Consider the following 27,375-nt stretch of genomic DNA (forward strand, 5'->3'; position numbering starts at 1 on the left):
TCCTTCCATGTCCTCCCCATAGGAGGCATGACAAGGAGGCCAGGGTCTCTGGCAGGTGGTAAGATGTAAGAAGACTGGAAGTAGAGGCCTGGGGTAGGTGTGAAGGGCTTCCCAATACCAAGCAGGGCATTTTGTATTTGATCCTGGAGGCCATGGGGTCTAGGAAGATGAGGACTGAGGAGACCATTTGTAATGTTAATGGAATTTAAGATCTTCCTCTCCCATTAATAGGTCTCAGGTGGAGCCCATTAAGAGAAGCCTGCAGAGGGGAGGCTTGATGGCAGAAGGCTTTCACACCTGCTAATTTCTAATTAGGCCCTGAGTCAGGTAATGATGCCTTCTGTATATATACTCTGAGTTGGTGTTATGCTTTGGGGGCTTGCTTAGGAGAAGGATCTTGTGATTCCCTGGTTGAGATGCTGAGTGGCCTGTGTTCAGAGCTACCTGACTGTTCAGATGTAAAGGCTCTCTCAGTCCCGGGATGTATGTAAAGTGTATGTATTGTTGATTCAGGCAGTCAGAGCCCTGTCTGTTGGTCTTTATTTCTCTGAAGTTCAGGGTGCTGACTTTTCCCTTGAATTAGTGAATGTAATTAAAAAGACTGCTGACCCCTTAAACAGCTAGCTTTCCTAGTAAAGCAGATCTAAGAACTTATGCTAGCAGCCGTCCTGGGGATGCCAGTGTGGGTGCTGCTACACTATTGGATCTGGCAACTAAGAGATGACTGGTCACTTTGGAGAGAGCAGTTTCAGTAGAATTGTGAAATGCCAGATGGCAGAAAGCTAAGGAGAAGGTGAGAGGAAAGGAAGCAGACATCTCTTGAGGGAGGCTTTCTAAGGAGATTAGATCGGCTTCCACAGAAGGGAGGAGAGCTAGCAGGGACATATCAAGTGAGGATTTTTTGAGGATGGGGGAGACATGCAATAGGAAGCAGCCAGTAGACAGTGAAAAGACTGCAAATGAGAGTGCACATGCATGATAGAGGGTGCAAAGTGAGAAGGCAGAGTGGAATGGTCTTGCCTTGTCAAAGGGAAGGGCCACCTCGTTATGCGGCAGAGGGCATCTGAGAGCCTGAGCTGATGAGGGGGTGGGAAGAGGCAGCTCTCAGGAAATGGCCTCAAGTTTTTCAGTGAAATATGGGGCAAGGTTCTCGGCTGAGGGGGAAGGGAGGGGAGCTATGGGAGATCTGAGGAAGGATGAAAAGGTCTGGAAAGGCTGCTGCGGTGAGTGGGATAGTGAGTCAGTTGGGGAGATGGGAAAGGGTTGCCTTGCTGCAGTGAAGTGAAGAGGATGAGAAAAAAGGGGGAGGTCAGTGGAGGATGGAGAACGGATTTGTATAAATTCAGCCAGGACGTAGGGAGGGTACAACCAGATGGGAGTCTGTCAATCTCTGCCAAATGAGTTCAGGAGGGTTATTAGGCAGCTTAGTGAAGGCCCCAGTGAGGAAGCTGATGAAATAGCATTTCTCCTTTGTCTGCAGAAGGCAGAAGAGGGAGAGAGGCTAGGAATGACATGCTATGCCCCACAAGCAGCTGAGGGGACCAGCACCCAAGGGTGTCTCTCTGATCCCTCAGGGGCAGGACCAGGCCAGGTCAGGTGACCTGCAGGGATCCTGAACTCATCATCTTTCCTCCAGACTCACCCATAACTCTCCTTCCAGACACCCAGGCTCCCAATCCACACCTCATTCTCTCTTGCCCACTATATCCCACTACCTTTGCAATACCTCTGGGATTCACCCCTTCTCTCCTGACTCTGCCCTCAGGTGCAGGCCCTTCTCACCTACCCATGCACTATTGCAATGGCCTCTGACTGGGTTCCCTTCCCCAGGTCTCTCATTCCATTCTGTCTGCCCAGTAAACTCGGGGGTGCCCGATCACTGCCAGATCACTTCTAGGACCCCTGATAAAATCCTTCCTGACACGGTCCCTTGTGACCCCTCCAGATTGCTGACACTGCTCCATGATCTAATGCTGTTTCATCTCTCCATTTCCCCTGACTGGCCCCTCTTCCTGCATGCTCCCCTGTTCCTTTTCCCTTCCCCTCCAGGCTTCCCTGGTTTCCTCCTGAAACCAGGTCACCTCCTGAAAAAGATCCCAAAAAGAAAACTCCTAGGAATATTATAGCCAGGTTCCAAAATTCCCAGATCAAGGAGAGAATATCACAAGCATCCAGGAAGAAACAATTTGAATATTGTGGAAACACAATCAGGATAACTCAGGATCTGGCAGCTTCTACACTGAGGGATCGAAGGGCTTGGAATATGATATTCCAGAGGTCAAAGGAGCTGGGATTAAAATCAAGAGTCACCTACCCAGCAAAACTGAGTATCATGTTTCAGGGGAAAATATGGTCATTCAGTGGAATAGAAGACTTTCAAGCATTCTTGCTGAAAAAACCAGAGTTGAATAGAAAATTTGACATTCAGATACAAGAAGCAAGAGAAGGTAAACAGGGAAAAGAAATCATAAGGAACTTATCAGAGTTGAACTATTAACATTCCTACATGGAAAAACAATAATTGTAACTTACAAAAATTTTCTCAGTAGTTGAAGGGAATAGAAATATATATATATGTATATGTATATATACTATATATGAGGGTATATGAATACATATGTGAATGTGTGTATATATGTTTACAGGTTTACATAGATAGAGGGTACAGGACCAATTTAACAGGAAGGGATGATACTTAAAAGGTGAAATTAAGAGGTGAGAGAGGACTATAATGAGAGGAGATGGGGAGAGATAGATTGTGGTAAATTATCTCATACAGAAGAGACAAGGGAAAATGGTTACAATGGAGGGGAAGAATAGGAAAGCAAAAGGGAATGGGTCAACCTTATTCCTATTGAATTTAGCTTGAGGAGGGAATGAAATACTCACTAAATAGGGTATCTCACCCTACAGGAGAGTGGGGGGGGAAGGGGATGAGAGGAGGGATGATGGAAGGGAGGGCAGGCTTGGGGGGAGGGAAGTTGGAAGCACCCACTTTTGAAAAGAGACGGGATCAAAGTAGAGAATAGAACAAGTGGGAGGTGGGATAGGAGGGAGGGAAACATAGCCAGTCTCTTACAATATATCTACTATGTTATTGTTTTGCATTAGCCACACATGTACAACCTATACTGAACTGCTTATCTTCCCAGTAAGGGTGGGTGACAAGGGAGGAAGGGAATGAATCTGGAATTCAAAGTTTTAAAATCAAACATTCAAATATGTGTATATATATACATATATATGTATATATATGTGTGTGTGTATGTATATATATGTATATATATATACTATTATTAATACTATTTTACATGTAATTGGGAAATAAGATATACAGGCACTGGGGCATAGAGATTCACTGGAAAAGTCGAAAGGGGTATGGGAGAAAATATGGAAGAGAGCAGATTGGAGGAGGGGATATCCTGTGGGACTGCTATTTTGGGGCAGTGGGTAGGGGAAAAATGGGGAGAAAAATTGTAACTCAAAATCTGGCGGAAACGAATCATGTAAATCAGAAGTTAATAAAGCATTAAAAAAAAAAGTTCTTCCTTCACCCACCATCTCATGATGTGATTCAACCTTTCATCATGCTGGCTACCTCACTCATCTTTATTTTCTCCCTCAGTGCCTAGTAGATGATCACTGGACAGATGAGGCAGCTGGGGGGATAGCAGAGAGACAGGAAGTCAGGAAGACTTTAGTCTGAATTCTGCCTCAAACACTGTGTGAACTTGGGCGAATCACTTAACCTCTACTGGCCTAATAGCACCCAGCTCACAGGGCTGTCATGAGGGCAGAGGGAACCACATGGACTCCATCTCGTGCCTCAGTGCTGGAGGTTCTTGGTTCTCTTTCTGTTCAATTATGGGCCTAGTCCCGTTTCTGGATTATGAGAAAACTTTATTGAACTGTTTGAACCCAGCCCTGTGTGGCTAGGAAGCTCAACCCCCTCTAGTTGCTGTCTTGTCGTTAAGTCGTGTCTGACACTTTGTGATCCCTTTTTGGGGTTTTCTCAGCAAAGATACTGGAGGGGTTTTCCTTTTCCTTCTGTAGCTCATTTGACAGATGAGAAAACTGAGGCAGACAGGATTAAGTGACTTGCCCAGGGTCACAAAGCCAGATGAGTCTTCCTGACCCCAGACCTGGTACTTTATTCGCTATGGCGCCACCTAGCTGCCCAATAAAATGTCACAGGGGACGATAAAATCTTAAGTAACAGGGTTTCAGTTCTTGTTTTTGTTTTAATGAAGAGTGAGAAGGGGAGCAGGAGTTTACAGAAAGCTTGTAATGAGACCCAACTAAGCCTGGTCATTGCAAAAATTTTTCTAAATTAAACTGAAGAGACAGTAAATAGACGATAAATGTAACAGCTCTGCTAATGTTTCTCTGATGATGTGTCTTCCTCATTGCCAACGGTAGTCTTACCACTCTTAATCTCTGGTCACCAACGTCTTAAAGGAGGAAATGGGAATGGAACATAAAGGATGAAGTCAGGAAAAGCAGACAGACCAGACCAGGTCTGCAGAGAAGAACTCCATGCCAGAGTCCACAAGTCTTAAAACACCAAGAGATCACTTTTCAAGATACTTGAAAGATGGAAAGGAACGTACTGTAAGATCATGCTGGAAGGCGTCAAGGAGCACTGCAGATGCTGACCCCCTCATCGCAAAGCACTAGCCTGCCATTGCATTCTCTGCACTGCTAGTCATGTTAATGGCCACATGCTGTGAGTCCTCTAAACAGTATAGGGAAGGGATCTCCCCGTCTTTATGGCCAATGACCAGGGGATTAGAAAGTGATGTGTATTCAGGAAAAAATGTGAATATGCTCTGGTTTTTATCAAACCCCAAGGATGCTGAATATTGTAATGGTTGTTAAATTTGCCTAATTTTGTATTTTAGGGTGATTTTGGTCTCCAGGTCCATCAGTCATAATTGTTGTGGCTCTCTTTAAAGCCTGTAATTTGAGGATGGCTTAGAATTGTAATAAATGGGCTGCTGGGGCCTGTAAATAATATGTAGGGGGCCATCGAGAACATTCTTTGTTGAAATTCTTTAGTTAAGGGCACTGGGGTAGGCACTTGAAAGGACAATGGCTGCTCCTCCCCAGGAACCCAGAGACCTCTCCAGAATTGGAGATGTGGATAAATGTGCCAAATGTAGCATCTTGACTGGTTTTCTAAGTATAGCGAGGATTTAAGGAGAAAGTGTGATGGTGCCCCCATCAAACAGGGGAAAACCTCACCTATGACCTGTGGGATCTTGGACCATGTGGGGCTCAGCTCTGAAGGACTTGGCACTTTGAGATAACATAGCAAACGCTGGTTTCAGCTCACCCCTGACTCCTGCAGAGGGGAACTCTATTGGTTTGAAAAGATGGGATGATAGTTTGAAGGGATATTGAGTTCTAGAGAAGGTTTTTAAAAGGTGGGGGACATGGGCATGTTCGAAGGCAGTAGGGAAAGAACCAGCAGGTAGGAAAGCTTGAGGGTTTTTTGGGAGGGGACAATCTGCAGAAGACAATGGGAGGGGAAGGACTAAGCACAAATCTCTTTGCAAGACTAGGGGAAAGGAGAGAGGGGGAGATGAGGTTAAGGGATTTAAAGACAAAGAGGATGGGAGAAGGAGGTCATTGAAAGTCCTCAATTTTGTCTGTAAAGTCAGAGGCAAGGTCCTTGACTGAGAGAAACGGTTGAGGAGTAAAGAGGGCTTGGAATGGCTTCTTTGGGGAACAAGACAGGGAATCAATCAATAACAGGGCCACCTTGATGCTGTGAGAGCCCAGTTGAGATTGAATACCATGAATTTCATATGAATTTCTTCTGTGTTCAAAGAAGCAGAGAGGGCAGATAGGGTAGCGGGAGTAATGCAAGGCTGAGGTTTGGCTAGAGAGGAGCCTGGCACAAGGAGGCAGAGGACAGTATAGAACTGAAATGGCTAACTATTGAGTGGAGGTTGGCGGCAGGAGAGGGAAGTCTGCATAGGGTGATGAGCCAAGAAAGTACTGGGAGACAAAAGGATTAAAGATCTCATTAAATGCAAAGAACAGGTTGAGGACACTGAGGCAAAATGAGGGTTGGAATGACAGGATGGGACAGTCAGATGGGGCACATCTGAGTTCTTAATTAGGAAAGTGGGACACTTGGGGCTAATGGTGAACTCCAGGGAGTGACTGAGGTGAAGGGTCACCCAAGTTCAGTTGGCTAAGGGAGCCTCTCTCTGAATATTCAAGTGCCTAAAGTCACGAAGAAAGATGGTTGGCAAGGAGATGACCACAGGGTCGGGCTATGGCAGCCACCACAATTTGTGCTGGGCAGAAGTTTTTGACCAAGTGGATTTCATAGGAGGTAAGGGTGCTGAGAGAGAGGTAAAGAGGAGCAAGGAATGTCCTGAATGGTGGATTGCTCAACAGCACCAGAGGCTGAGGAGAGGCCAGTGGACTTAGAAAGAAGCATCACTGGTGGACTCAGGGAGCACAGACTCAGCAGAGTCGTGTGAAGTGAGTTTGAGGGCGAGGAAGAGGCAACAAGGCTTTTTCTTTCAGGAGTTTGGTTGTGAAAGAGAATTCTGGGACAAGAGCTGGTTCCAGGGGAGAGGAGTTCTGGGCTTGTTTGTAGACAGCAGGGGGAAGGAACCAGTGAATAGAAAGAAGAATGGGGGGCCAGGGGAGGTCAGGGACAGCACGATCTCTCCCTGGAGACTGGAGAGGGTGGGATGGAAGGTGCAGGCAGAAGGGTCAGCCATGGCAAGGAGAAGAGGCAGCCCCTCCACAGAGACTAGAGAATGTCAAGGAATTTTGCATGCCGCTAATACCCGCACAGTTCTCCTGGTGGAGGGGAAACTCTTTAGATTGCATTCTGCCAGCCAGGTGCTTTTAAGAATATTCAGCCGACAGTAAACACACCAAGGTCTTGTGTTCTTAACGCCTTTCTGTCTTTGAAGATACTTCTCTCTATTGTGGTGTTCTTGTGAAAGCCTGCCTGCTTTGTGGGGAGGATTATCTCAGTGTTTGATGAGAATGCATCAGAAACTCGTCCTTTGACAGATGTGTGATCAGTCCATCCATGGCAGTCAGTCTTCCCTCCAGTCAGGTAGATCACAACTCCTCTACACCTACTCATCCTCGGCTGGATGGTGCCCAGCTGCCCAGACCTCTCACGAGCTCTCCCCATGCAGGGGCCACAAATTGGCCGAGGTCTTCATTTAGCTTTTCCTGGCTCATCCTTTCCTCTCACTCCATGACTGGTCCACTTTTCTGCTATGAGACCTCCCATTGCTTCTTTTTTCTTTTATTCCTTTGTAAGGTGTGGCAACCAGGCTGTTCTTCCCACCCCTGTCTTCCTGTACCTCTTCCTTGCCTTCTGGGTCATCCTCAACTGGCTGCCTGTTGTCTGACCTGAAGTCATACAACTTCCATCTGCTGGATATCCTGAATTGTGGGACTTTTTTTTGAAGGAGAAGCTTGTCACTAAAAGTACTGCATAATGTCACCAAGACAGCCCAGCTGGCTCTCCTCTCCCTGGTCAGCCCTGGACACATCTCATTGTCCACTGGGGATATCTGTCAAATATCTTTGTGCTTATGGAGGAGCTCTGTGGGTTGCCCATCCAACTATTGAACACAGTCTGAACAAGAGGCATTTTTCATCCATTCCTCCACTTGGTGTTTCCTGTGTGAATAGTTAGGCCACACTCTTTTGAGTTGTCCTGGAATGTCTGAGAGCTTGCCACAATCAGCTGGCGCCACCTGCAAAGAGGAAGCACCCAGATGACTGATTCACTGGGCCTCTGCTGAACTCCCTCCATGATGGGGGCAAACATATCACCCTGTTTCTTGTCTCATCTGATATTAATGCTGTCCTGGTTTAAATAAGTTTATCTCTTGTCCTTTGAAGAAATCTTTTATTATTTTGACACATATGAGAGATGCTGGATGAGAATTCAAAGGCGGTGTTTGCTCTGCCAACTCAAATGCTTTTTTAAAGTCACACATAAGGACAGTGGGACCTTGTATTCTGGACCCCTTTCAGTCAGCTCACTATCCATAAAGATATGTTATAGGATATCACCTGCAAAAGTCTGTCTGTTCCCTTAATAAAGTGGACTTTAAGAAACTTAGGGGATTGTGTGCTCAGAAAAGGAGTGGGGCTGGTCAGGGAGGAAGACAGATAACAGCTATAACCCGAGTCCTGCACTGGTCCCACCCTGGAAGATCTCCATCACTTTGGGTAGGTCTTCTGTTGCAGATTCATTAAAAGACAGACAAGAATTACCCTGGATGAGAAGGATGGTCTGTGTGCCACACCCTGAGACAGGACCCATACATCAATGAGGTCACGTATCCATTGAAATGTAAGATTTTTTTCAGAGATGGTTTTAGATGGAGAGGTGGAAATATGGGGGGAAATATTCCTAGAGATCTAGACCCCTTCTGGACATAGAATATGAGGTCATCTGCCAAGAGTGCCAGTCAGGGCAACAGCCTGGGGACTTGATACCAGTGGAGAGTTTAGCATACTCTAGTAGAAAACGAACAATGGAGGATAAAAGGAAAGTCAGAATATGCAAAGTTAATAAGAAATGATGAGTCCTGAAGGCCTACACTGATAACTCAGAGTGGGGAAATAGCCAAAGACCATTCTGGCTGTCCTGTGCGTGGGAAAAGGCAAGAGGGCAGCATCTCAGAGGAAGCTGAATAGAAACACCAGGAGAGCAGCCGTGGTCATCATCCCCTCTGTGTGACAGTCTTGGTTTCCCAGGCATACTGACGCACATCAGGTTTTTGTCCTGCTGTAGGCAGAGCGCTCAAGATAGAAGGATAAGCTGGGGTTCTATGATCTGGGCTGCCTGAGGGAGGGGACCATAGCCACCATCTTGGCCTGTCCAATGAGCAGCCTGGCGTAGCTGCCCGTCCTTGCAGAGAGCTGTTGGATTGAAGACGCAGGATGATATACATTTTGGGGCATAGACAACATGGGAATGGTTTGCTGGACTATGGGTATTTGTTATAAGGGTTAGGCTCTTCTTTTTGATTGGGAGGGGGAGAAAGTGAAATGAAAACAAAATAACCCAAACCCAAATGAAGGGACTGACTATGAGAACCCTTCCAGCTCTAAATCTCTGAGCTCCTCTCTACCCAGAGTATTTCACAGACTTACAATTTGTCGGCAGGTTTTGCCCTGCACGGTTCCACTGTCGGCCTCTTACCAGTTCTGAACCTCTTGCCCACAGAATTCTGAAAATACCTTTCTGCATGGTAGGTATGTATGGTAAGCAGGGGAAACCGTGGCAGGTAAAAATGGATGGGTTGGGGCTTGTTTTCTCTTTGTTTTAACCTGGATCTCAGCAGCACAGGCTAAAAGCCAAGTTTGTTACTAGCGCCCCCAGTGGCAGGCAGGAGCATCGGGGCTCAGGGTGTGTGGGGCCAGGCTTTGCATCCTAGCAGTAGTGACCCTGTCTCAGCCTTCACAATGCATCTCTGGCTGCCATCAGTCCTCCTTGAACAGGGCCCAGACATGGCAGACTTTTGTCCATTTCAGAATGCTCATACCCGGAGGCAGAGGAAGGAGAAAGCCTGGCTGGCTCTATCCTCCCCTCCCCAAAGTATAGCCTGAAAGCCAGCACTGGGGAGAGGTTGGGTAAACATTTCTTGCCTTCAGCCAATATACATACACTGCTTTCCTTTCCTTTGATCAAAATAACTTTGTGTTTGGATACGAACGATAATTTCTCCCAATAGCCATCCACCACACCATGACCCTGCCTGCATCCCAGGAGCCTGTGCACTTGAGGGCAGACTGTCCAGCCTAAGTCACCATCAAGGCATCTCTCACACCCCCTCCAACAAGGTCGGCTTCAGATGCACAGACTCCAAGGCTGTGGGATTTCATGGTGTGGCTATTCTCACCCATCAATGCAGGTCACAGTTCCTGGTCAGAGAGCCTAGAGAGCCTAGGAGGAGGGGCTGTACTGGGCTGAGCCAGACCCAGCATTAGGACAGAGATGACCTGGTAGCAGCCTTTTCTAGGGCCAGGGAGGTAGAGGCAAGAGGTGGCACCTTGGCTTCATTTACAAAACCAGAACATGGCATTCTCCAAAAAGCGCCAGAAAGGCAGCAGATCCACAACCTCAGCTTTTAATCCTCCACTGCCCCATTAGATACATAGGTCCAAATTATTGCTAGAAATAAATGTGTGTCAGGTGCTATTCTATGGCTCATTTCATTTTTGGACAATGCCCCGACCACAGGGCTTTTGAATCACTGGATATCCTGAAATGCAGAATAAAAATTACTTCTAATCAAGAACCCTAGGGCCTAGGCACTCAGCTCCAGAATTCCAGGAGATGTCAGAGAAGGAAGGCTCCTTCGAGGTCACATGGTCCAAGCCTCTCATTCTGCAGAGAAAGAAACAGGCCTAGAGGAAGAAAAATGACTTTCCCAAGATCACACAGCTAATGAGGTACAAAGAAAGGACCCAAATCCAAGTCTTACAACTGCAGGTCAGATTTTCCTTCATATAAGTTCTATGAAATTCTCCTTCACTGATGGCTAGGACCAGTCCAGTGTTTAATTAACTTAATTAATGTGGTAACAAATGGGAGGTAAATCTTATTCATTTAACCAGAATCACCTAGAATTTGAAACAAGAAAGATAATTTCATATCATTATGAGGATTCTAGAGCTGGAAGGGGCCTTTAGGGGACATCAAGTCCAACATCCTCATTTAACAGAGAAGGAACTGAGGTCCCAGTGGGGAAGGGCCCGAGGTCACACAGGTACAAGATAAGAAAGGGAGGATTTGAACCCAGGTCTTCTGAATCCAAAGCCAGGATTTTCCCACAATGCCCTGGTGCTCATCCCACTCCATCTGGAAATAACCTCAGGCTGCTCAAGACCCTCCGAAGAGGGCCGGGAAGCCACAGGCTTCCTCTGCTTGGTCGACCCTGTGATTGATGGTCTTTTCTACTTGGTCCACCATCTTTCCATCCACTGGGTTTCCCAAGTAGGCCTGTAATTGTAATTGTAGTCCTGTGCACTTTATTTTGTGTACTTAGAGGCTTTCCCTGGCAGCCTGCCCAAGGATCCAGGGCACAGACAAGGTGAAGAAGACTTGTGTTAGAGGAGTGTCAATCAGGACACACATGAGGGTGACATGATATTAACAAGGCCTGGGCTCTTAGATCGAGACAATTTGAGCTTTGGGTCCAATGTCATTTTAGAAGGGAGGAAACTGAGGCCCAGAAACTAGCTGCTCATATGTCTCCTAAGAAGCAAAGGCAGGATTCAAACCCTGGTCTCCTGTCTCAAGATTCTCAAATTCCTTTCCAATACATTCCACTGCAGATGCTGTGTTCCGAACAATGTATTTGAATAAGGAGAGGGTTTTGGAAGGGTCTGACTAAGTGCTTGTAAAATAATGAAAACTCTAGAAAAGGTAAAACAGGTCATTTCCATTTCAGACAATCCCAAGACCAGAATCAAGCTACCCTCTGTCATTCCCACCTCTCCAGCAGGGGGCAGCACCAAGGGCCACTCTGGCTACTTGGGTGAACACTGTGGGCACTTACAGGGCTTGGAAGGGTGGCTGGAGGCTCCTTTTCCCTTGTGTGACCTTTCTTGCTGTGATGACTCCGAAGTTCATTGGACAAGATGTAGGATTCAGGATTGGGCAGTTGGCAAACCAATCAGAAAAGCAAAACTGGACACTCCCTGGGGCCAGGGAATCCCAGAATCCTGGGGCTGCCTACACAGCCAGGCAGTGATCTGTGGAAAAGAGGCAAATGTTCTCTTTGGCATTTGTGGTTTTGAACTCTTGCTACTTAACTACATGTTCAGTGAGCTTTTTGTCTAACAGGTGGGTAGTTACGTCCAACTTCCCCCTGCACCCCAGGATTGGAGATAGAGTAGGGCAGTGGGGCACCCAGAAAGATGTGGATGGGGAAGAGCAGGCACAAAAATAAGGTTGAAAAGGGAGGGAAAGCAGGCAAAAAGGACAGAGGAAAGTTCATTTGACTGGAGTGATGTAACAGGAGGAGATGGGTACAGTAACAAGCACTGAAAGGCAGCTTAGGACACAGACCAGCCTTGGGTGGATAGGAAAGGCAAGGAGGTACCAGGAGAAACCATCTTTTTGCCAGAAAAGGTCCTGGAAATAACGGACTATCATTGTTTGTTTGTTGACAGAAGAGGGACTTGTTGGAAGAGAGAAGGTGCTGAAAATAAAAGGCCGGGGGAAGGTGTGCTTGGGCCCTTGGTGGCTCCTGGGCCTGGCTGGACTTGTCTAAGCTGGCAGCTGCACCGGCAATGGGGGAGGGGGGAAGAGGCAGAGGAGGCAACAGAATGTTCTCCTTTACCTTGTTTCTGCTTCCCAATCCTCAGTCTTTTTTTCATCACCTCATTCTTCAAAGACTTTCCCTTCAATGCATGCTTGGATACACACGCATTAACTCTGGGTGCTTCATCTTGCCACCTTTTTCAAGGTCTCTTCATTCTCCATTCTTTGCTTCTCTAGGATTTGCATCAGGAAACTGCTTTCCCCAGCCCTGCTCTCCCAGCCTTCATTATCCCCCTGGCAATGCCTGGCTCCACTTTGGCCCATACCCCCCCCTTTTTGTGTCCTTTCTCAGAATGTGCCCCACAGCTCCACACTTCTATCTTCCTCCCTTGCAAAAGCCCTATCAAGTGCAATCTTTCTGTCCAAGTTCCCTCCAGCTCCACCCAGTGCCTTCCTTCATGACCCGAGAGATGCTTCATCTGCTCTCTTCTCCACCTCTCCTCCTCCATCACTACCCTGGGGGGTTTGCTTCCCTTCCTCTGCCCCTTGGCCAGGCTGCTCCCCTTCCATCATTTCATAGGCATCACTCTTCACCGCATTTTCTTCCTCATATTCTCTCTGGTTTACATAGACTTCCTTTACTTCATAGGGTGTGGTGGCTGGGCTATCTGTGGTGGCCTCAAAGGCTAGTTCTGAGTATTGTGCCTCAGTCCTTTCAGAGGGGTCACCTCCCTCAGCAGAAAGTGATTCATTCTCTTTGTTCCATTCCAACTCTCCTTCCTCCAGAACCTCTCCTTCCTCAGCCCTTTTCTTGTTCATCTCGATCTCCTGGTCCTCAGAGACTTTCTCCTCTTCACTGGGGACCTCTGCACTCTCCAGCAACTGGCCCTGGCCTTGGTCCTGAGGCTGCTCGCCTTCTGCCCCTGGAGTCAGCTCACCTTCTTCCTTGGCAGCCCCCATCTCTGGAGTCTTCTCGCCTTCAGTCCCCGAAGTCTCCTCGCCTTCTGCCTTGGCAACCCCAGCCTCCAGGGTCTGCTCTCCTTCTGCCGCTGGGGTCTTCTCGCTCTCTGCCTCTGGGGTCTTCTCGCCTTCAGTCCCTGAGGTGGGCTCGCCTTCTGCCTTGGCAGCCCCCGCCTCTTGGGTCTTCTCGCCCTCTGTCTCCGGGGTCTTCTCGCCCTCTGCCTCCGGGGTCTTCTCGCCCTCTGCCTCTGGGGTCTTCTCACCTTCAGTCCCTGAGGTGGGCTCGCCTTCTGCCTTGGCAGCCCCCGCCTCTGGGGTCTGCTCGCCCTCTGCCTCTGGGGTCTTCTCGCCCTCTGCCTCCGGGGTCTTCTCGCCCTCTGCCTCTGGGGTCTTCTTGCCTTCAGTCCCTGAGGTGGGCTCGCCTTCTGCCTTGGCAGCCCCCGCCTCTGGGGTCTTCTCGCCCTCTGCCTCCGGGGTCTTCTCGCCCTCTGCCTCCGGGGTCTTCTCGCCCTCTGCCTCCGGGGTCTTCTCGCCTTCAGTCCCTGAGGTGGGCTCGCCTACTGCCTTGGCAGCCCCATCCTCCAGGGTCTGCTTGCCTTCTGCCGCTGGGGTCATTTCGCCTTCAGGCCCCTGGGTCTGCTCGCCTTCTGCCCCGGCGGCCCACACTTTCGTGGTCTGACCCTCTTCTGTCGCGGCGGCCCCCGCTTTCGTGGTCTGGTCCTCTTTTGCCCCGGCGGCCCCCACCTCCTGAGTGCCTGGTAACTCGATTTCTCGTGGCTGCTCGCCCTCCTCTTTCCTGAGGGACTCCCGTCCTGCGGGGACCCTGGCCGGCTTCTTGGGGGCGGGCAGAGGCGACGGGGCTGCAGGCTGGGCCGGGGGCTTGACTTCACGCTTCAGCAGACTGCAGCCCTGCACCTTTAGCGGCTCCCAGCTGTACCACACCCTCTGGTGCACAATCTCCACGCATCTCCGGGCTTTTTTGGACGCGGGCGCCTGGGACTCGATCCAGGGGGTGAGGGTGCTGGCCCACGGCGCCACCCTCGGCCGCGGCCGGGCCTGCTGCCAGGTGGACGGGCGGCGGCCCTTCACCTGCATCGAGGTGGAGCGGCGGTGGGGGGCGCGGCCCGGGCCCGGGCGCGGCGGCGGTTTGGCCTTCGGGGCCGGGGCCGGGGCCGACTCCCAGGGCTCCACGCTCCACCAGCTCCTCCGCGGCGAGCCGGCCGCCGCCAGCGGCAGCCCCTGGCCCCACACCGCCAGGCCGCGCTGCCGCAGCGTCAGCCGCCTGCTGTAGCTATGGCGGCAGCTGGGCCCCCCAGCGCACAGCCACGTCCCCGTCCCCCCGCCCCACGGCCAGGGCCACACCCACACCCCGGCAGTCCGGCTTGGGTTCAGGTGCCAGCCGCTGGCCCCCAGTAATCTCCGTCCCGGCCCAGGTCCGCCCCTGGGGCACCACCTCCGCCCCCGGCCCCGCCCCAGCGCTCTCCCAGTCCCGCCCTCCCCTCCCCGCCCCTGGTCCGCCCGCGGACCCGCCCCCACCCTCCCCACCCTCCTCACCCTCCGCTAGCCCTAAGGCGTAGGGCAAGAAGGGCGGAGTGGCGGCGCAGGCGCAGCAGCTCGACCTCCGTTCCGCGCCCCGCCCCTGCACGGAGGGGAGGGCCCGCGCCTGCGCACCAGCTGCCTTCGGACGGCTCCCAGGAGAAAGGAGCAGGGAGAGGAGGGGCGAAGCAAGGGGCGGGCTCTGGAGGCTCTGGGGAGCGGGGCTGTTTGCTTTTCTTCATCTCGCTTAGGCGTCCCCAGCGCCTAGCAAGTTGCATGACACCTAGCAGGTGCTTTATTAAGCACTACTGTACATCAGTGCTTGTCCGTTGATTGGTGAAGTGGTGAGTGATGGGAGGGAAGAGGGGAGGAGGGGGATTCGGGGCCGATAGGAAGGGAGGGGCTGTGGGTCAGGGGGAGGGAGCGGGGAAGGGCTCCCCGGCGTCTAGCCCCCTCGATACATGGGGGCACATCTTTCGGGGTCTGTCCCGGAGGGCTGGGGGGAGAGGAGGGAGCTGCGCCGGGGTTCGCATCGTCCCCGCGGGACTTGTCTGGCACTCCAGCCCCGCCCTCTCCCTGCGATGCGCACTCCCCCTTAAGAGGCGGTACCTGCTGTCGGGAGGGACAGACGGACGAGCCAATGAGAGCACGAAAGCCTGTCCCTCCATCCATTCAAAGAGCGCTGTGGGGGCGGAACCTAGCGGCCTCCGCCTTCCTCTCCAAACGACTCCCTAGGGGCGGGGGAGGAAGACAGAGTCAGAACGGTCCATTCATTCTGCCCCCTGGGGTGGGCCAGAGGCGGGGGGGGGGGGGGGGGGGGGGGGGGGGGGGGGGGGGGGGGGGGGGTTCCCGGGGGGGGGGGTCGGGGCGGAGCAGGCACCCTAGAACCTGGAAGCCGGCTCTCTTCCTGCCTCCCGTAGGAGCAGAAGAGTGGAAGCTAAAGAGGACCAGTGATGGAGGAGAATCCGGACCCAGGGGAGGAGCGCCAGGTAACGGATGGGTGGGATGGATGAATGGATGGACAGTTGGATGGGTGGATGAATTCATGCCTCTTTGGACCTAGGCCAGACTTGCAGGGAAAGGCCCAGGGCCCCACAGGAGAGAAGGGTTAAGATGGGGCTCCCCCCAAGGACCCCCCTTTTGATACCAGGGCCACTCCTGGCAGCAGGGAGTGGGGAGGGGGCCCTGCAAGGTGGGAGAGAAGGCAAGGGCAGCAGAGGGGGACCTTGGCCTTCACCTACCCCAAGCTCAGTGTACAGACGAGAAAACTGAGGCTCAAAGAGGTAGCAGGGGCGTGCCCAAGGTCAGTCAAGAAGAAATCAGCAGAGCCAGGGCTCAGACACCACACCTCTGGCTCCAAGTCCTTTGTCTTGTCTGCTGGGCACGACCCAGGCAGTCAGTCAAATCCCCTAATGGAATTCCCTGGACTGAGAAACCTAGTGGACCAACACTCACCTCTTCTGCCTCACCCTCAGGCAGGACCCTGACTAGCAAGGCCAGTCAGGGAAAGGACAGACAAGAGACTCAGCATGGTGAGGCAGAGGAGGAAGGTCAGGAGAGAGACAATCTCCTGGTGGCTGGAAAGGACAAAAATATTCTCAGAACAGAAGAAGAAATTGGGAAGATGAAGAGACTAAGAGGCAGAGCCCGGGAGGAGGCAGGAACTGTACCCCCAGACCTGGATAGGAGACAGGATGTGGAAGTTGATTTGATTTAAACCAGTCAGATCCAACTAGCACTTAAGGAAGGCTTGCTCTGTGCAGATCACTGTGTAGGTGCTGTGGGGCACAGAGACTAAGAATGAACGGGGGCCTCCATTCTACAGGGGAAGGACAAACAATGTATTTATGGGAGCTCGTGTGTGTGTGTGTGTGTGTGTGTGTGTGAAAAGGGGCCACAGCTTAAGTGGGTCTGCCTTCTTTGTTGCTGTGCAGCCCCTGCCTAAAATGACACAAAAGAGCTAGTCCTTTGGATTGACTGTCCCCTTTCCAGGCTGCCCTTTTCAGTCACTAACAAACCTTGCTAGTCAGAATGTTTTCCTATCAATGAGCATTCATTAAGTGATGACCTACTATGTGCCAAGTACTTTGCATCTGTAGACAAAAGTCAAACCATTTCTGCCCTTGATAGGAGGGGGAGGGGAAGAGCTCAGAGGTCCAGACTGGGGCCAGGCAGCATCGGCAGCTCCCCCCTGGAGGGGAAGAAGCCAGCTGCCCCCAGGCCAAGTTTTCTCCCTCCCTGAAGCCTGGGGTCTCTCTTCTGGGGAGGGTCTGAAGGAAGAAGAATGACACACGTCCATGAAAGCACATTCACTGACACAGATCCTCATGAAAACCTTCCTGAGGTTGGGTTTGGGGTCAATGAGACCCATTTTACAGATGAGGAGCCCGAGACGGAGAGACTAATAATGACAGGCCTTTTTTTAAAGTAGCTTTTTCAATATACTGTGCACTTTGACCTCTTAGTCCAAGGAACCTCACCTTCATTGATCACGTAAGGTGAGCCATGCACTGAAGAAAGCCAGCTCACAGAACTAATTGATTTAAGGGGCAGAATTCCTAACTGGCTCTCAGGTCCAGTGCTAGAGTCCAGATCTCTGCAGGCCCTTCCTGAAAGCTGCTCCTGGAGACATGGATGGACGGCTTACCTCCTGAAGAGCCAAGCAGAGGGCACTCTTTGCAGTATTAAAAGACAATGGGGGCGTGGCTAGGTGGCACAGTGAATAGAGCACCGGCCCTGGAGTCAGGAGGACCTGATTACAAATCCAGCCTCAGACACTCAGACACAAAAACTAGCTGTGTGACCTTGGGCAAGTCACTTAACCCCAATTGCCCTCCAAAAAGGAAAAAATAAAAGAATAAAGCCATCTTATTGGGGCGGCTAGGTGGCCCAGTGAGTAAGAGTGCTGACCCACCCACCCACACACACACACACACACACACACACACACACACAAAACTGGCCGTGTAACCTCGAGCAAGTTACTTAACCCCAATTGCTTAAAAAAAAAAAAAGACAATGGGGTGGTTTCTTGCTCCTCTCGAAGAGGGGGTATATCCTTGGGTTATTCCAGTCCCTGCTAGGGGCTTGGGGCCTGATGATTGACTTGGACAGGGCAGCTAAGGATGCTCTGAGCTCCTTGGGGACATTGAGGGTGAGAGCAAGACAGTGGGAAAAGCCCTAGATTTGGTGACAAGGTCTGGGGTCACGTCCCAGCATGCACCACTCAGGTGAAGGTGGCCAAGTACCCATTTAGAAATCATCTCCAAGGGCCCTTCTAGGCCCAGGTCCACTCCTTGGTGCTTTCCTGGGAGGACTCCCAAGATGCAGGCTGGAGAGGGGGAGATGAGGGCAGGTAGGCCATGGCAGGGCCCCCACTCACTGCCTCCCCCTCCTCAGCCCTGCACTGTCCCCGTGGATCTGCAGGGAGATGGTGCGTTGCAGGTGGAGATCTCCGATGCGGTTAGTGAGAGGGACAAGGTGAAATTCACAGTTCACACCAAGGTGAGGTCCACACTTCCCTCTGTGGAGTCTCCAGCCTCTCTCACTACACCACAGACCTATTCAAGGGCTCGGGGGACTCCAGACCAGTACTAGGCCCCACCCACAAACACAATTCCACTGGGGCTATGGGCCCCCCACACCTCTGCTTGAAAGCAAATTCTGTCCCTTTCTAGCTTCTAGCTGTCCCTGTGCCCACTGACCTATTGAAGCCTCGGGCTCTGGCCCTCAGCCCAACAAGGATTGTGGGAAGTGTCTCAGGGCAGAGCATGGGGGAGGAGGGGGTGAGGTTTAGGGGAAATGCTGGCCAAGGCTGTGTGGCTGTGCGGTGGGAGGGTGTGAACAGAGGGCATCACTGGGGGTGTGCTTGGCTTTCAGAGCTGCCTCCCACACTTCAGCCAGACCGAGTTCTCTGTCGTTCGGCAGCACGAGGAATTCATCTGGCTTCACGATGCATACACAGACAATGAAGACTATGCCGGCATCATTGTGAGTGGGCTTGGGCTCCAGGGCAGCCTGGGGGAGCCCAAGAGCCTGCACATAGCACAGCTGGAAGGCACGAGGAGGGATGGTGGGCTCTGGGAATCCCAAGGAGGCAGACTTCTCAGCTCCTTTCTGTTTGGAGCAGATACCCCCAGCCCCACCCAAGCCAGACTTTGAGGCTTCTCGGGAAAAGCTGCAGAGGCTGGGGGAAGGGGACAGCTCCATCACCAGGGAAGAGTTTGCCAAAATGAAGCAAGAACTCGAGGGGTGAGACCCCCCCCCCACCCCCTGCATGGCTCATTCCCCTCTGCAGACACCTTCCCACTCCCACCCCACCCCACCCCCTTCCCAGGGCCCTGGAGGCAGAAGGAGACCTGGTTTCTAGCCTCCTCCCATATTCCCCTTTCCCTTCTGGGTCTCAGTTACCCACTTGATAAAAAGAAGGTATTAGACTCAGGGTTCTCTCTGGTCCTTTGCACTTAGGAAGTACCTGCTAGACTTCAGGACACCTACAAAAGTGTGAAACAATTCTTACCTTTGTGGGAGATGGCCCTGCTCCTTTTGGGCATATTAACTGATCCTTTTAATTAACAATGAGATAATGATAGGAGAGGATGTCTCTTTACAAAGAACTTTCCTTACAACAATCTTGGGAAGTGGGTAATAAAGCCTCACTGCCCCCATTTTGGGGCAGCTGTGTGGGGTAGAGTCGTTAGAGCGCCTGGCCTGGAGTCAGTAGGACCTGAGTTAAAATCTGCTTTCAGATGCTCACTAGCTGTGTGACCCTGGGGAAGTCACTTCACCCTTTTTGCCTCAGTTTCCTTATCTGTAAAATGAGCTGGAGAAGGAAATGGCAAACCCCTGCAGGATCTCTGCCAAGAAAACCCCGAATGGGGTTATGAAGAGTTGGGCACAACTGAAAATTGACCAAAAGTCCCTATTTTATAAGTGCAGAAACAGGCCAAAATAGAGAAAGTGACTTGACCAGGCTGTAGTAAGGGTCCAAGCAGGCTCCACACACCTGGGGCTGCTGGGTTAAAGGGAGGAGCATTGGGGGGAGGAGCCTGGAATTGGGAGGACCAAGTTCAAATACAGCCCCAGATACTGTGTGGCCTTGGGCAAGTCACGAATCTTTGTTTTCCTGTTTCCTCAACTGCAAAATGGGGATAAGCACAGCGCCTCCATCCCAAGGTTGTTGTGAAGGTCCAATGAGGTCTTTGTAAAAGTGCTCAGGCCCAGGGCTGGGCACACAGCAGGGGCTGCAGAGACGCTTGTTTCCTCACCCAGGGAATATCTGGCCATCTTTAAGAAGACAGTCGCCATGCACGAAGTATTTCTGCAGCGCCTGGCTGCCCACCCTACCCTCCGGCGGGACCACAACCTCTACGTCTTCTTGGAATACGGCCAAGATGTGAGTTGGATTGGTGGGGCCTGTGGGGGCGGGCATGGAGCTGTGGGGTCCTGCAGAGCCTGAGTGCCATGGGAAGGCCCAGAGAGAGGAGGCTGCTCAGCTTTGGCCCAGGCCCACCCCATGTCCTCTCGTCTTTCACCCAGCTGAGCGTTCGTGGGAAGAACAAGAAGGAACTGTTTGGGGGGTTTATCAGGAACATCGTCAAGTCAGCAGACGAGGTGCTCATTACCGGTGTGTCGGGACTGAAGGTGAGGGGGGCCCAGCATTCAGAGAAGTGAGAGCACAGGCTTGGGGGCCAGAGGTGGGGAATTCCCAGTAGGACCTTGGCTCAGCTGCTTCACTGGGCCCTCTACCAAGGGGACTGGGCCTCACCTAGACTAGCTGGCTTCTAAACCAGAGCCCCCAGTAGAGGCCTCCCTGCCCTCTGCCCACTCCTTGGTGACCCCAGCAGGCTCTTTTCTTCCACTCTGGTCTCCATCCTAGGAGGTGGATGAATTCTTTGAGCACGAGAGGACTTTCTTGTTGGAGTACCACACTCGCATCAGGGATGCCTGCCTGCGTGCAGACCGGGTCATGCGCTCTCACAAGTGTATGTGGGCACTCCCAGGGGACCCTCCTAAAAGGACCTGCCACCCCTTCAGAAACAAGGGCTTTGTGGGGGCACACTCCCCCAGCCCCACACCTGGGGGGGCCTGCCCAAGCTTGTGCGCTGGTTAGTGCCAGGGAAGGGGCTGGAAGCCACCCCTAACTTCAATCCAGGGGTCTCTGCCCCACTTCCCCTCCCCCAGCGCCACCCCGGACCAAAGACCTTCTAACTAGACCAGAAACATGGCCCAGGAAGTTCTGATGGTGGGTATGTCCTTAACAGGCCTGGCTGAAGACTACATCCCCATCTCTGCAGCACTGAGCAGTCTGGGCACACAGGAAGTCCGCCAGCTAAAGATGTGAGATACCCTTTACCCCTCTGCATCTCCCATGGTCCTCCAGGTCTCCCTGTCTAGGCCTTCCATCATCCCCCCAGGCTACCAGGTCTCCCCCTCTACACCTTTCACTGTTCCCCAGGCTGAGGTCTCGGGTAACCAGAGGGTATAGGGGAAGGTGTGCAATGGGAGCCAGGCTCAATGCTTTTGGCTACAAGGGGCACCTGGGCAAGGGCATCCCTCTCTCTTCCTTCTAGGAGTTTTCTTAAATTGGCTGAACTGTTTGAACGTCTAAGGGTGAGATGCCCTTTCTACTTTTGGCTTGGCCTCTTTTTGGAGGTTCAGACATCTGTCGACCTCTAGTTCATGGCAGAAGGGGGGGGCACACAGCACAGGGACTGGTCTGGAAGTTGGGGAGATGGAGGGCAGGGCTTTGCCCAAAGTTCAAGTAAAGGTTACAGAAATCCAAGTGTTTGTGGGGGCCGTGGCATTCAGGTGTTGGCCAGTGGGCAGCATGGCTGGTGGGGATTTGGCCCACAATGGGGGGGGTCATGCCACTCTGGAATATGAAGGAGCCAGGTACCTCAATAAAGACCCTATGGCACAGAGATGCCCTCATCAGGGCCAAGGGAGGCCCCAACACGTTGTCTCTCCCTCCCTTGTCTGTCCCCACAGAAGCTGGAGGGCCGAGTAGCCTCAGATGAGGACCTTAAACTCTCTGACATGCTCCATTACTACATGAGGGATGCACAGGCAGCCAAGGTGAGACGTTTCCAGGGCTCCTGCCCACGCCCAGCAGCAATAAATGGCATCCCAATCCTTGGGGGCCTATTTATTCTCCTGTCTCTTGGACTCCCTCCCTCAGGACCTGCTGTACCGGCGGCTGAGAGCATTGGCGGACTATGAGAACGCCAATAAGGCCCTGGACAAAGCCCGAATGAGAAACCGAGAGGTGCGTTCAGCGGAGACCCACCAGCAGCTCTGCTGCCGGCGCTTTGAGCGCCTCTCAGACTCAGCCAAGCAGGGTGAGTGAAGCACTCTGCACCCCTCCTCCCGGCACTGCCCTGCACCCTCCTCTGTGCCTTCCCCATGTCCTCTGCACCCCTCCTGCCGGCATGGCCCAACATTCTCTCATCCCCATTCTCTGCCTCAGAGCTCACTGATTTTAAGGCTCGCCGGGGATCTGCTTTCCGAAAGAACCTCATCGAGTTGGCTGAACTGGAACTCAAACATGCCAAGGTAACGGCACCTGTGCCCTTACCTCAGGGGAAGTAGGAGTAGGGCCTCAGGCTACCCCAGGGGCTGCCATCCAGAGGACCACCAAGTACTTCCAAGATGGCCTATAAGGCCTGTTCACCACCTCATTTGTCTCAACCCCAGGAGAGAGCAATTGTAGGTAGGATTGCCATCTCACAAAGGAAGAAACTGAGGCCCACAACATTAGACAAAGCACTCGATAGGGCTTAATCCTCGTATTGGGGGACCCAGGGAGCATGGAGCACTGCCCCCCCCCACCCAGAGCAACACCCCATTCTCTCTTCCCCAGGCCAGTACTCTCCTACTAAGAAACACCCTCATTGCCCTCAAGGGAGAACCCTAGCATCCTCTCCTCCCTCCCTGGCCCAGTCCTGAGCCCCAGCCCCTGGGGAAGGAGACACAACATGGTGGGGAGCCAAGAGGGAGCCCTTCGAGCCGAGGCTGCCAGGCCAAGCATGGGGGCTTCAGAGAAGAACCGCCTGAGACCTCCCGAGGTCAGGCCATCAAGCCAGCAGGCTCTCTCTGTCACTAACGGAAATAAAGGTGCCTGCTTTGGACCTAGCATGTGTGTGCTCCCTTTGAGGCTGGCTTCATGGGGAGCTAGCTCCCCCACAGGGTGAGAACCCCCTGGCAGAGTTCCTTCTGGGCTGGCTTGAGGGAGAAGAGCAAGAGCCAGGCCCTCCTGTGAACCCTGGCCAGTGAAGACTCAGGGCACAGCTAGCCCAGGGACCTGGAGAAGTTAGGGCCCAGAGAAGAGGGCTGTTCCGGAGCTAGTAGGCACCAGTTAAGACCTGGCCCAAGCAACAATTCAGGCAAAAGGAGCCTGCTACACTTTACCACCCCCCACCCCTCCTGCCCAGCCCAGAAAACAACCACCTGCGGAGCAGCTCACCTTGTCTTTATTTGTCTTTTTTTAAGTTGAACTTTCCTTTTACTGGCCACATGAGTAACTGGGGGAGGGGGGAGGGGGATCTCCACAACATTCCATTTATACACAAAACTAAACAACGAGCACAAAGCCACTATTGCGGTTAAAAGTTGGCAGCACCGGGGAAGGGGGAAAACTGGGGGTGTCAGTTAAAAAAAAAATACTGGCCTCCCCCCCATCTGGGCATCCGGGGGGGACCTTGGTCTGCTACAACTCAAGAGGAATGAGAATATCAAAGGCGGCTTGGGAAGGCCAGAGCCACTGGGGTGAAGTGGGGGAGGAGGTCAGGGGTCGGGGGCGGTTTGGCAAATGGGTGAAGGGATTCCCCCAGCCCCTCGGGTCTGGCAGGAAGGGGGCAGCCTGCTCCCCCACTGGGCTCGGGCAGCCCCAGCAGGGGGGACCAGAGGTGGGAGACTCACAAGGGCTTCCCCTCCAGGGAAATCACGGCATTGCCCCCCAGTTTCTCAGCCAGAGTACAGCGGTCCTTCACTTCCTCATAACAGTTGGCTTGTAATTCGTGTTTGATTCCTGCGGGATGGAAAGAACAGGGGAGGGGGGTCAGCCCCACCCTCGCTACAGGTAAAAAAAACCCGACCTGGAGCTTCCAAGGTCCCACAACGGTCAGGCAGGCTCCCGGCTCAGTTCTTCAGACCCCTTGGGCGCCAGAGGGCGAGGCCGTGGGACATGCCACCTCTCACACCTGCCCGCGCGCACACACCTGTCAGTTTCTTCTTGATGGCGTCCTTGGAGCTGGCGTAGATCATTTTGCTTTTGAGGGGGGCGCACTCGGGGGCCCTGCCGAGAGAGCCAAGGTCAGGGCCGGCCCCGCCCCCGCAGCGCCCCCGCCCGCCGCCCGCCGCCCCCCCCCCCCCCACCAGAAGATGAACACCAGGTCCTCCTTCTTGCTCTCCTTGGTCTCGTAGGTGGCGTCGTAGAGCGCGTAGCGGCAGTCCTTGTCCGGCAGCATCTTGACGAAGGTGGTGTACGGGTCGTCCACGGTCTGGCCCACGTCGCCCACCAGGATCTCCTTGCCCTCCTCCAGCACGATGTTCTTCTTGTCCTCGCTCAGGCAGAACAGCACCGCCTTCTTCCGCTTCTTCACCTCCTCGGGGGTCGAGGACTTGCGCACCTTCATGTCGTTGAACACCTTGATCACGCCGTCCGAGACAGCCACGCCGGAGGCCTGCGGGCGGGGGGCTCCTGGGGGGGGGGGGCGCGGGGGGGGGCGGCGCCCGCGGGCGGGGCGGGGGGGGGGGGGGGGGGGGGGGGGGGGGGGGGGGGGGGGGGGGGGGGGGCGGTCAGGGGGCCTCCCGGGCCCTGCCCCGCCCCCCAAGGCCCGGGGAAGCGGCAGCTTCCTGAGTGGGAGGGGAGATGAGCGCGGAGTGCGGGGCGCCCCCCCCGGGGGTCGGCAGAGGGGGATCATCCTCGCCCCGAAAGGGCCAGGCTGCCCTCCTCCCGCTGCGGAGCCTCGTGCTCTGCGCTCCGCGCGCGCCCCCTCCCCCGCCCCAACTGCCCCTCGGGTTCGCTTCAGCCCTCAGTGGAGCGCGCATGCGCGACGCCCCCGGGTACGGGGGCCGTGCGCGCCCCTAATGCCCCCCTCCTCCCAACACCACTTAACGTCGGGAGGGTGAGGGTCGCGCGCGCGGCCGCTTTGCCCAACAACCATCAACGTCAGACGAGCGCGCGCGGGGGGAAGGGGGGCGCCGGCGGGCGCGTGCCCGCCCGGCCACCCGCCCGGCGCGCGAGCCCCTCCAGCAGCCACCGGTCTCGCCCGCGGCGCCCCAGGAGGGGGAGGGGAAGGGATGGGGAGGATGATGAGGACCCCGCCGCGGCGGCCCCGCCCCCCCGCACGCCGCCCCCCCCCGCTCCCGGGCGCCGGGCCCCCATGGAGCTCTCTGGCTCGCGCTCACCATGGTTCCGGAAAGGAGCGAGCGAGCGAGGGAGGGAGGGTAAGGGAGGAAACGAGGGCCACAGGAGAGGAGGGCGTCGCTCCTTCGCCGCCGCTGCCTGGAGCCGACTGAACGCGGCCTCTCCCGGCCCCTTCCGTTTAGTAGGAGCCGCACAATGAGAGGCGGGGCGAGCTTCCGGCGCTCCCGGGAACGGGGCCGACGGGAAATGGAGTTCTGAAGCGCTGCGCCGCCCCGAGGCACGCCGGGAAGTGCAGTCTCCTAGGCCTAGCTGGCCTGCGAGAGGAGCTCGGACGTTCGGCCCCCTGCGGGGAGGGGCGGGGCCAGAAGCGCCGGCAGCGCTCCCCCATTGGTCAGTGTCCAGTCCTCCGCTGCTCGGGCGCCCAGGGAGAGAGGCCGGACCCCCGGGGCCCTTGCATTCCATGCCTAACCTCACAACTGACAAAGGGGCCCCGGCTCTAGTCCCTATTTTACAGAGAGGGAAACTGAGGCCTAGGGTGGCTCGGCTCCCATTGTCAGTAGCTAGGCACCATATATGGTAGACGAAGAAACTGAGGCAGAGATGAAGCTGCAGACCAAAGAACCTGGACTTCCACATGAAGCCCCTCTCCCCTTAGGGGGGCCGTCAGCCTCAGTGCCCTCAGCCGGCGATAGGCTGATCCGCGTGGTTCCGCAAACCCGACCAACCAGGAGACCGAGGGGTCACCCGGGCATGGGAGTGGGCTGGGGAGGAGCAGGGGGTTTGTGCTCCCTTGTCATTCACTCCGTTATGTGGATGGCTGAGATTTTCGGAACTGTCAATACAGAGCATCCAAAGCCCCCCATTTCACAGATGGCAAAACTGAGTCCCAAAGCAAAGGCTCTCTGTCCAGGGCCACACGGCCGGGGAGGGGCAGGTGGATGCAAAACTCGAACCCCAAGGCAAGGTCGCACCCATCCCCGCCTCCTTCCAGCTGGGGACCGAGACTCCGAGCAGCCGAGAATTAAATAGCTCTGGGGTGCAGGGGAGGCCCGCCCCGTCCCTTTTCCGTGGGAGGGGAGGGGGCGCAGGCTTCGCGGTCGCCCTGGAGACCACCCCCCCCACCCACCCGCTCGCCTGAAGCTCTGGGATGCCCCAGATCACCTTATTAGGGCATGAGCCGGGATGGGGCGGAGCCAGGGAGAGTGCCCGTTCACCGCGCCTTATATGGAAACTGAACCTTATATGGAAACTGCGGGAGGGCAGGCAGAGGGCTAGCTAGGGCTCGGGGAGCCCCGGCCATGGAGGCTCTCTGCCTGCCCCAGTCCCGTGGCAGTGAGGGCAAAGCTCGTAGTCGGGCGGACTCCAGCCCCCTCAGCACGCTACCTGCCCAGGCTCTCATCCTCTGTGAATTCTCTAGCTCTGCTCCTCTCTGCACATGGCCCGGGCTCTAAGCAGGGAGGCCCCGCGGCAAACATCCCAGGGTCTAGCCAGCCCTCTCTGGACATGGCCCCCCCCCGCCCCCGCCAGTCCCCTCTGCACACTATCTGGGATGTAGCCCCCCTTGCAGATCTCCGGGCTGCAGTCCCCTTGTGAATTCTCCAGGCTTTATCCCCCAAGCTCCAGTTCCCATGGCTTCTCTAGGTTCAGGCCCTTCCGCACGCCCCCTGCAGGCGCAGAGGCCGATCCTGCTCCGTGTGTGTCCATTGCAATAGAACCAAACTTAGAGCGGGTTTTTACGCCCTCCCGACCACAGGAGGCGCTGTTCCCATTCCCTCCCATCCCCGCGCAGCAGTCCTCGGACCCCTTCCTTTCTCCTACCGCCAGAATGCGGAAAGGGTGGGACCTCGACTCCGGGGTGCCCCGGTAGGGAGAGCCCAAATACTGACAGCCGGCAGGGGGAGGAAGGAGAAGGCCGCTGGGAGAGAAGCTCAGCGTTCAGAAGCTACCATTTGTAGGCTGGGGGGGTGACGTCTGCACCTTCAACCCCGCGAAGCTGGAGAGCCGGGGCGGGGCCTCGGGTCACGTGAGACGCGGAAAGGGGCGCGAGGCCCCGTCCTGGAGCCGGTAGCGCGGCTCTAACCTGAGTCGGGCGACCGGGCCCAGGCTGGGCTATGGCTGCTCCCGCGCTCCGCCTGGGCCGGAAGCGGCCTCTGCCCGCCTGCGCCAACCCGCTCTTCGTGCGCTGGCTCCGCGAGTGGCGGGACGAGGCGGCCGGCCGGGGCCAGCGAGCCCGCTT

General features: G+C 54.4%; 4 protein-coding genes and 1 long non-coding RNA gene across 8 annotated transcripts in view; 2 read left to right on the forward strand and 3 right to left on the reverse strand.

Moving 5' to 3' along the window:
* Window positions 1-14,329, reverse strand: part of LOC138144710 (retinitis pigmentosa 1-like 1 protein) — a 31,464-nt gene extending 17,135 nt beyond the window's left edge. Inside the window, exon 1 of the mRNA XM_069066106.1 lies at window positions 11,568-14,329. Coding sequence (XP_068922207.1) covers window positions 12,731-14,329 — 1,599 coding nt within the window. The 3' untranslated portion in view covers window positions 11,568-12,730. The remainder of the gene's footprint in view (window positions 1-11,567) is intronic.
* Window positions 10,494-14,879, reverse strand: LOC138144866 (uncharacterized). The gene is made up of 2 exons (XR_011164037.1): window positions 14,789-14,879; window positions 10,494-11,763 (listed from the first exon to the last, which is right to left on the reverse strand). It is a non-coding gene; the product is annotated as an uncharacterized lncRNA (long non-coding RNA).
* A 62-nt stretch (window positions 14,880-14,941) lies between these two features.
* Window positions 14,942-22,903, forward strand: SNX32 (sorting nexin 32). 4 transcript variants are annotated; one of them, XM_069066366.1, is made up of 14 exons: window positions 14,942-15,114; window positions 15,691-15,759; window positions 18,170-18,274; window positions 18,650-18,760; window positions 18,900-19,021; window positions 20,042-20,165; window positions 20,309-20,413; window positions 20,649-20,754; window positions 21,034-21,109; window positions 21,343-21,382; window positions 21,761-21,847; window positions 21,951-22,110; window positions 22,239-22,324; window positions 22,674-22,903. In XM_069066366.1, exons 2-14 carry the CDS (start codon window positions 15,724-15,726, stop codon window positions 22,683-22,685), a joined length of 1,170 nt encoding a protein of 389 aa, XP_068922467.1. In that variant the 5' UTR covers window positions 14,942-15,114; window positions 15,691-15,723; the 3' UTR covers window positions 22,686-22,903. The 4 variants fall into 4 exon arrangements, with proteins under 4 accessions (XP_068922467.1, XP_068922466.1, XP_068922468.1 ...); XM_069066365.1 differs by having other exon boundaries at window positions 18,197-18,274; window positions 22,632-22,903; XM_069066364.1 differs by having other exon boundaries at window positions 14,943-15,114; window positions 22,632-22,903.
* Window positions 22,904-23,223: 320 nt separating this feature from the next.
* CFL1 (cofilin 1) lies at window positions 23,224-25,313 on the reverse strand. The gene is made up of 4 exons (XM_069066368.1): window positions 25,181-25,313; window positions 24,146-24,453; window positions 23,989-24,065; window positions 23,224-23,798 (listed from the first exon to the last, which is right to left on the reverse strand). The coding sequence occupies exons 1-4, from the start codon at window positions 25,181-25,183 to the stop codon at window positions 23,686-23,688; spliced, it is 501 nt and encodes a 166-aa protein (XP_068922469.1). The 5' UTR covers window positions 25,184-25,313; the 3' UTR covers window positions 23,224-23,685.
* Window positions 25,314-26,894: 1,581 nt separating this feature from the next.
* Window positions 26,895-27,375, forward strand: part of MUS81 (MUS81 structure-specific endonuclease subunit) — an 8,313-nt gene continuing 7,832 nt past the window's right edge. Inside the window, exon 1 of the mRNA XM_069066374.1 lies at window positions 26,895-27,375. Within this exon, the coding sequence (XP_068922475.1) occupies window positions 27,251-27,375 (125 nt within the window). The 5' untranslated portion in view covers window positions 26,895-27,250.

Source organism: Petaurus breviceps, unplaced genomic scaffold (assembly GCF_028583685.1).
Source record: "Petaurus breviceps papuanus isolate PSGF00001 unplaced genomic scaffold, PetGlider_PUasm1.0 90721, whole genome shotgun sequence".
Taxonomy (NCBI): domain Eukaryota; kingdom Metazoa; phylum Chordata; class Mammalia; order Diprotodontia; family Petauridae; genus Petaurus; species Petaurus breviceps.

What these genes read in the sequence shown, in the direction of transcription:
- SNX32 (XM_069066364.1), top strand. Translation starts at nt 15,724, where the DNA reads ATGGAGGAGAATCCGGACCCAGGGGAGGAGCGCCAG. An exon ending in ATGAAGCAAGAACTCGAGGG is followed by an intron (nt 19,022 to 20,041) that starts GTGAGACCCCCC and finishes TTCCTCACCCAG; the next exon opens with GGAATATCTGGCCATCTTTA. An exon ending in GGTCATGCGCTCTCACAAGT is followed by an intron (nt 20,755 to 21,033) that starts GTATGTGGGCAC and finishes TGTCCTTAACAG; the next exon opens with GCCTGGCTGAAGACTACATC.
- CFL1 (XM_069066368.1), bottom strand. An exon ending in GACCTGGTGTTCATCTTCTG is followed by an intron (nt 24,066 to 24,145) that starts GTGGGGGGGGGG and finishes CTCTCTCGGCAG; the next exon opens with GGCCCCCGAGTGCGCCCCCC. An exon ending in CATCAAGAAGAAACTGACAG is followed by an intron (nt 23,799 to 23,988) that starts GTGTGTGCGCGC and finishes TCCATCCCGCAG; the next exon opens with GAATCAAACACGAATTACAA.